The 8,641-nt window shown below is 39.6% G+C and overlaps 1 protein-coding gene across 1 annotated transcript; it reads right to left on the reverse strand.

Moving 5' to 3' along the window:
- Window positions 1–6,361: 6,361 nt before the first annotated feature.
- Window positions 6,362–8,396, reverse strand: LOC143576518 (uncharacterized). The gene is made up of 3 exons (XM_077060589.1): window positions 7,677–8,396; window positions 6,904–7,249; window positions 6,362–6,405 (listed from the first exon to the last, which is right to left on the reverse strand). The coding sequence occupies exons 1-3, from the start codon at window positions 8,394–8,396 to the stop codon at window positions 6,362–6,364; spliced, it is 1,110 nt and encodes a 369-aa protein (XP_076916704.1).
- Between the last annotated feature and the right edge of the window lie 245 nt (window positions 8,397–8,641).

Below are 8,641 nucleotides of genomic sequence, written 5' to 3' on the forward strand. Positions count from 1 at the left end.
GTAGAGTTGATCCTCCGGTTATGCGCGCTACTGTGAACAATCAGGTGGTACAGTTCTCGGTAGATCAAATCAGAGTCGCTTTGCAGTTCGGGGCTGAAACTACAGATGATCCAACAGATTTTCCGGCTCTATTCAGAGATGGTGCGTTTCTGCGTATGGGTTATTCGGGTCCGTTGGGTGACACTCAAATGAGAAAGGAATTTTTATTAGATCAGCGGCGTTTTCTGATGCACGTTATGATAGTATGCATGTCGGGTCGTAAAGCTGGTACAGACGGAATGGGGGCAACGATGCAATCTGCAATGACAGCCCTGACTTACAACAAGCCATACAGCTTTAGTCAGATGGTGTTTTATGAAATTGATCGTCAGAGACGAGCGGTTGCCAGGGAAAGATTTTTAATGTACCCGAGATTTTTGCAGATGATTTTGAATCATGTAGCACCTACGCTACCTCAACGACGTCCTATCCGTTATGTTGAGAGTGTTAGTAAGAGAATCTTTGCGCAATGTAGGTCGTCAAGTGCTCGTAGCAAACCAGAGCTTCGTCCGCGGCACACTGCATTGTTTGGTTATTTGGTGAATCCTGCTTATATTGCTCCTCCAGGAGATGAATTTCGAGACCAGAAACCGCAACAGGCTAATGTTCCTCAACCACCTCCTGTGGTTCAACCACCACCTGTGGTACAGCAAGCACTGCCTGCTGATCCTGTTGCAGCTCCAGAAGAACAAGTCGATCTTGAAGCCGCCTTTGGTGGGCAAGGGTTCTTTAACATGGAACAAATTGATCCAGCTGCTGAGGTTCGAGCCCCAGTAGCTGAGGCTTCTGGTGTGAATGTTTCTTTGGTCGCTACGTCTGTAGCGGATTCTGAGAGAACTGACTCTGACTCCTCCACTGATGATATCGCTGAAGCACAACAGATTCTGGTCAGACAAGAAGGAATACATGGCAAGAGAAAGAGAGACTCGGATGACAGTGAATCTGACTATGAGGAGGAGTTAGACAAGTTGATACGAAGATCGAAGAAGGTCAGAGCTGGTGAAAGTTCAGGAGTTGGTGAAAGCTCAAGGGTGGTTCGTTTCTCTTCACCCTCGTTATCTGGTATGACTATGGTTCCTGCTTCTGTGTCTGTGACAGTACCGATTGTCTCAAGTGTTCCTGTGGTGACAACGTCATCATCATTTGGTATTCCACCAACCACGTTTCAGTTTTCTACTCCAGAGATAGTCTCCTTGCCACCTCCTACTGTCACTCCATCTGAGGTTGTTGCAAGATTTGTTGAGTCAACGTTGGTTGCTACTGCGGGGTTGCCTGTTTCAATACCACCCGCAGTTACTTTTCAGATTACTTCTGATACTCCAGCTAGTTTGGGAATACCTCCACCTTATGCTCAAGACGTTTCTCACATGCGTTTTGATTTTGATGCTACCTTGTCTGATTCTGAAAGGATAGCTGCTCTTGAACGGGTAGTTGCTGAACAGTCAAGAATCAATATAATCCAGACTCAAGCTATCCAGCGACTTGTAGTAGAAAATCAGATCCAATCGTCCCTCCTTGTTGAACATGGTAAACTATTTGATGCTCTAAAACAGTTCTTAGCATCTCAGGGGGAGACGAGCTGCAAGGGCGACGAGTTGAGAACCAAGAAGAGTCAAGATAGAGACGATGATCCCAATGCATCGAAAGGTGCAGGTGGTGAGTTGCCAAGAACTGAACAAACTCTTGGGACTTCCACATCTCAGGGGGAGTCAACAGGTACGGCAGGTGGATCAGGCGGTGAAAATGTCGTGGTTGTTGATGATGAGGAAATGTTGGGTAATGATGATGATTTAACCGATGATGTGTTAACTATTGATGAGATTGAAAAGATAGGAGAACAGATTGTGATTGATAGTGAGATAGAAGAAGGTGAGATTGTGGATGATAGTGTAGAACATGATATTCCAGACGTTGACAAGGTGAATGAGAGTCAAGATATGGATGTGTCTGATGAGTCTGAGTGGGAAGAACAGCCGAGATGGAAAGAAGGCTATGCTCAATGGTTTGTTGAGACAAAGAAGCCAGTGGTTCCAACAATGTTCAAAAAGAGTTACAATATCAAAGGGTATGCTGAGTCGAAGAAAGGTATTATTTGTTGGCTGTATGATGAGCAGTTAAAGTTATTTGTGATTTAACGCTTTGATGGGATTCAGTATTTTAAGAGGACGTTGAGATCGCTCAATACCTTGCCTGAGTGTGAGGTAAAGGATTTGGCTAAATTGGGATTGATTAATAGGAGTGATGACAATATGGCTAGAATAATTGGGAAGATTGTGTGGAAAGAAAGTGTGAAAGAGAAGAAGTTTGAGTTGTTAAAGCCCCAGAAAGGGAAGTTAGTTGAAGATAAGGAAAGAGGAATGCGAGCTGATGGCAAACCTTGGATGGTGATGAAATATAAGCAGATTCGGTGTTTGAAAGAAGTGCCGATGAAGATAATGCCCAAGGATGTTTTAAAGAGTCTCAAGTGGTGGTACGTTGATAGTCAAACAGCTGAAGCTGTTATGGAAGATGAAGACGAATAGGAGATTCTGAGAGTGTATGATCCCATGCACTTGGTAAATTTGTCTCAAGCTGATTTGCAGTTACTAAACGATAAGAAGATATTCTACATTCCTGCGTGGAAAGATGAAGCCAAGAAGTACCAGAGGGTGGTCTCTTTCTGTGTAAGACAGGGCGTTCATGCTTGAAGATGGGTGACACGAGATTTTTGGGATTACTAGACACGAGAATGAAGATAGAGATATGAAGCTACTGCCAAAGGGGAGTCTGTTGGTGCATAATGTCAGTAGTTCAATATCTCGTGTGTTGTATGTGTCTGTAATCGTGTTAGATTGTTTGTTTTGGTTTTGAATATTGTTTTACACAAGTTCGTCTGGGATGTAGGCGAACTTGGAGATAAGCGAAGTTATGACAACTTCGCCTAGTATGTTAGGCGAAGTTGTCGAGGTTTATTTAAACCTCACTTCGGCTTATTTTGGTTAAGTTTTTCAGAACGTGTATTGGTGATTAGTGATATCACGTGTTGAAGTGTTGCAATACAATGGTGTTTATTAGTATTGTAACGTGTCTTTGTTTATCGGTTCAACATATTATCTATCTTACGCTCGTATCGTATTACGTGGGGATTCCGCACCCTCGTGTAACGAGATACTCCTGTGTAGATCCGGTTGGGAACCTACAGTAATATTTTTGTTTATTTTAGAAACCACATATATTGTCAAACGGGCCAAAGTTTGAAGATGTTATTTTTAATAGGGAACCAGTTTAGTTGGGTCCCAAAACCGTACCCCCAAAAACGAACTCGATACCAGATTTTTTTTATAAATTCACCATATTTGTTTTCTTAAATTTGGTACCAAATTGGTACCATACAGAAAACCGGTACCCAAAAATTTTGAAATTCGGGATCGGTATTTACGGGATCGGTACCGGCCGGTACCGGTACCGGTACCATCCCACGCTCATCCCTAAAATGCAGCAATTGCATACCAGTTGACCGAATATACTGATATACCATAACAGTTAGCTAGGTCAATTTGCATAGATAAATTAGACCAGAGACATAACATTAATGTCCAAAATACATCAAATTACACTAAGAAGCTAAAACCATTCAGTTTCGGTACTTGATTAATTTCAAAATACATTAAGAAGCTAAAACCATTCAGTTGTACAAGGTATTATGTATTTATAACTACAGGTTTACATTCAGGTCTATCAATGCGGGAATCACGGGGATCTACACCAGGCAATACATTATGATTGTGAGGAAAAATGACAGTACTAAATTCCTCATTGGCATCGTCATACGAATCTCTATAATTTCTGGGAGCTGTACTAAGTACAATAGATCTTTGTACATCTAACTGGTCTTGAACATAAAACACTTGTCTTGCTTGTGAGGCCAATATGAACGGATCATCCTTGTAGCCTCCTTTTTTGAGATCGACTGATGTGTAACCAAGAGTATCTTGTCTGACCGTTCTGTTATCGACCCATTCGCACATGAAAAGAGGGATTTTTTTAATATGATAATCAAGTACCCATATCTCTTGTAAAACACCATAGTATGAGGTTTTCTCATAGGATATTTGATCTTTAGATATGTGCGTATCTGTTGCCTCTACAGCAACCCCCCTAATTTGGTAAACTCGACCGTCATGATTTTTGGTACGAAATGTATAGCCATTTATGTCATATACATCGTATTTCAATACGGTGTGGTTTGGTTGATGTGAAATCCACTTGACCGTTTCTGATATAGTTTCTTTGGAGACTGCCAACTCTTTTTCTACCTGAATTTCATTACAATTATGAGATTCATCTGGCACAAACAAAAAACAAAGATTAATTAAGCATATGTTTAATTTACCGTGTTGCGTAACCAGCGACCAAATTTTATGCTATGCTCTTTCTCCACCCATGCTGGTCGCTTATTAACATTTGTTTCTTTCAAATAGTCTTTGTGTTCCCTGCAAGTACATAAATGAGTTACTAACATTTTTTTTTTCAAATATGCCCTTCTATTGTAAAAAACAAACTAGTTAGTAATAGGCTTGTAATCGAACCGAACGTTTGGTGAACTGTTCGTGAACCGTTCGGCGGGAAGTTCGTTTATGTTTGTTTATTTAATAAACAAACGAACACGAACAAAAAAATTGTGTTCGTTTGATTAAACAAGCGAACACGAACACATGTTCCGTTCGTTCATTTATGTTCATGAACGTTCGTTCATGTTCGCTTATTTATGTTCATGAAAATGCATTTGTTTGTGTTTATTCGATTCGTTTATAGGCTTTCGTCATTCACATTTGATATATATGCCAGTCTTAATCTCTAGGCTCTGTTGATTTTTTGTGTTCACTTGCGTTCGTGAACACATTTATTTCCTTAATGAACGAACACGAACATAAAATCTTGTTCGGTAAGTGTTCGTGAACCGTTCATGAACACAGAACATGAACAAGGCCTTGTTCGTGTTCAATCGGTTCGTTTACAACCCTAGTTAGTAATACTTACTCAATATACTTCTCAATTTCCTTTGTATTTTGCAACACAAATAAATGTGCTTTCATAAAGAGGTCCGCGGGAACTTTAACTGGTTTACCGGCTGAAAAAGGATTTCCCTCATCATTATCGTCGTTATGCGCTTCTGGTGGAATACCAATAGTCTTGATGTTTTTTTGGTATTCGCTTAAAAACTCAATCGTTTCTTCTGCGATGTTCTCCTCAGAAATGCACCCTTCTGGATAAGTTTTGTTTTGGACATGCCCTTTAATAACCTTCATGCACCTTTCAAAGGGATACATCCACCTAAAGCATATTGGACCACATAATCTGACCTCCCTAGTAAGATGCACAGTTAAATGAAGCATTACATCAAAAAAGGATGGGGGAAAGTATTTCTCAAGCAGACACAATATCACACAAAGCTCTTTCTGCAAGTTATCAAGTTCTTCTACCTTGATTTCTTTGCTACATATTGATTTGAAAAGGAAGCAAAGTCTAATTATAGCATATCTTGTGGGTTCCGGCATTAAAGAGCGTATTGCGATGGGCAAAAATTGTTGCATAAGCATGTGATAATCATGGGATTTAAGTCCTATTAGCTTCCTATCGTTTGTACTCACCAAACTTGAAAAGTCAGAACAATACCCTCGTGGAGCCCTTAAGTTGTGAAGTGTTTCACAAAACTTGTCTTTTTCTATATTTGTTAGTGTGTAAGTAGCTGCAGGAAGTTCAATTTTTTTGCGTGTATCTGTTGTTTTAGGCTGCAACTCTGTTCTTATATTAAAAAATTCCAGATCCATACGAGCCTGCAAATAGAGATGTAAGAACAAACCGGTTATATAACCGGTTAACCAATAACAGATAGAAAAAACCGATTTTTTTAACCGGTTTATTGCAGCAGGTCATATATGACCGTTGGGGCTGGGTTATAGCCATTTTTTTGTTGTTTTTTGCCAATAATTCATCTCCAAATATGTATAAAATGGTGGTGGGTGTTTGGGTTCAACCACACCATCCTCCAATCTCCTAAAACTCTTAAAAATAATATATACTAGTAGTGGGTATTCATATTTAACCAGTTATGTATGTAACCGTTTGTTCCAAGACTTAATCGTATGATGTTTTCACTTTTTACATTTTAATTGATTCAACCGAATGTCTCTCATGTATGTCCTTTCGCTTTTCAGTAAAAGGGTAAAATAGTCATTTCATATTCGTTTTAACAGTTATATTAACGTATGCTAGTGATAAAGACCAAACGCGTTACAAAGTGGCAAACAGTTAGGGCCAAAACTAATTTACAATATTAGACTCATGGTTCCTGAGCTGCAACTATATACAACCATTGAACCATGGCTAAGAAAAACAAAAACAGCAGTTGCAGACTAAAACAAGACAGCAGCTCAGACCAGTTATTTTTCGGTTTTTTAACCGGTTTCTGCGGACCGGTTTCTGCAGATCGTTTTTAAATAACCTGTTTTTTAAAACCAGTTACAAACCGGTTCTAACCGGTTAGTATCGGTTCCGGTTTTTATGCTTCTATAACCGGTTTAAACCGGTCACGGTAAAAAAAACCGTTTTTTTTAAAACAAAAAAACCGGTTCGGTTAAAAACCGAAACCGGTTTTCAAAAAAACCGATTTGTACACCTCTACCTGTAAGCCATCTTTTGTCTTTCCTGGAACGTTTAGTAATGTTCCAACAATACTCTCAGCCACATTCTTTTCGATATGCATGAAATCAAGACAATGCTGGACAGAATTATACCTCCAATACCTAAGTCTTCTATACCATATGTTGAATTTCTTCCAATAGGTATAATTTTCCCTTTTTGTATTTAGTTTTCTTTTTTTACTTGTCTTCCCACCTCTTCCAGTGGAAGTTTCTGCAGGTTCCTTTCCACATTTATTCATAACAAGTTTAACCTGGTCATATATCTGTTCCTCGGTAATAACATTTCCAACAGTTTCTTTCTCTTCCTTTCCATTGAACACCAATTGCTTTCTAAAAGGATGGTATTTTGGTAGATATCTTCTGTGACCACCATAACTCTGCTTTGCTGAGTCAGGAAGCCTTATACACACAGTTTTTTGCTGACACACCACACAACCGTTAAATCCACTGTAAGGGCAGCCACACAGTGTACCAAGAGCAGGGTAATCATTAATGGTCCATAAAACTACAGCACGTAGAGTAAACCTCTGTTGTCAGATGCTTCAACGCCTACTTCAAATAATGTTTCTAGATCTTCAATCAAAGGTTCCAAAAACACATCAATATCTTTGCCAGGCACTCCCGATACTAAAAACGAAAGCATGATGAACTTTCTTTTCATACATAACCAAGGTGGAAGATTGTAAATGACAGCTAAAACCGGCCAGACGCTGTGATTTCTGTTGCCTCTATTCACGTCGACCCCATCAGTGGAAATGCCAAGCCGAAGATTTCTTTGATCGTTACCTATTTCTGGATATCTGTTATCTATGGCTTTCCATGCTGGCAAATCTGATGGGTGGCGTAAAACACCGGGTATTTTGGAACTAGTGGAGTGCATCTCAAATCTGTTGCTGTGCTCTTAGCTAGAAAGAGTCGTTTAAACTGTGGAATAACGGGAAAGTACCACATTACATTTGCAGGAACATTTTCATACACTCTTTTAGTCTTTTCATCCACCTTCCACCTTGACTTCCCACAAGTTGGACATTCTAACAAGTTCTTATAACTGTGCCTATAAAGAATGCAGTTGTTGATACAAGCATGTATCTTCTCATATCCTGAACCTATTGCCTTCATTGCCTTTTTGGCCTCATATGTATTGTTCACTATTTCATTACCTTCAGGTAGCATCTTTTTCAACAAAACAAGAATTTCAGTTAAGCAGTTACTTGTGACTCCATACTTACTCTTAATATTAAGTAGGGCAACTAGAGCAGACAACTTTGTGAAGTTAGGGCATCCTTCATACAGGGGCTTCTCAGCTTCTACAACTAGTTCTTGATACTTCTCTGGGTCCACAAACTCTTCTGTAGCTTGTACCATTTCTATTGTTTCCATGGCATCCGTTGGAAATTCCGGGTCACCAAACTTTGTTTCCATGTCATCAATCTTTGTGGTTGGCTCTTCTTTTTCTCCATGTTTAATCCAGCATGTATAATTTTGATTGATTCCCCACATGTATAAGTGATGCTCTACAGTATCCACGGGATGACAAATGTGGTTTAAGCAATCTACACATGGACATGGAATTTCACTTACCTTCAAATTGGCAGCTGCAAATTTAAGAAATGATTCAACTCCATCTACATATCGTTGTTGGCATCGATCGGTTGACATCCAAGACTTATCCATATTTGTTTTTGGTAAAAATGCACACCAATAAATCCCCTTTTTAACAATCGGTGAAGCTGCTCTTTACCCAAACAGTGAAGCTGCTATTGATTTTGAAAGATATGAGGAAATGGGGAAGGATATAATTCAGCGAACCACTCCTAGTGCAACCGGTTAACATGGAAAGGTAACACGGGGGTGGCGTGGGTTCGAAACCCACAACCAACAGGCTCTGGCCTTTTTTTATAATTATTTTTACTTCTTTA

Source organism: Bidens hawaiensis, unplaced genomic scaffold, assembly GCF_021521415.1.
Source record: "Bidens hawaiensis isolate Kalapana, Puna unplaced genomic scaffold, B.hawaiensis_p1.1 tig00028232_1, whole genome shotgun sequence".
Taxonomy (NCBI): Eukaryota; Viridiplantae; Streptophyta; class Magnoliopsida; order Asterales; family Asteraceae; genus Bidens; species Bidens hawaiensis.

What these genes read in the sequence shown, in the direction of transcription:
- LOC143576518 (XM_077060589.1), bottom strand. Translation starts at nt 8,396, where the DNA reads ATGGATAAGTCTTGGATGTCAACCGATCGATGCCAACAACGATATGTA. An exon ending in ATGAAAATGTTCCTGCAAAT is followed by an intron (nt 7,250 to 7,676) that starts GTAATGTGGTAC and finishes ATCTGACAACAG; the next exon opens with AGGTTTACTCTACGTGCTGT. An exon ending in TGGAAGAGGTGGGAAGACAA is followed by an intron (nt 6,406 to 6,903) that starts GTAAAAAAAGAA and finishes TGTTTTTCTTAG; the next exon opens with CCATGGTTCAATGGTTGTAT.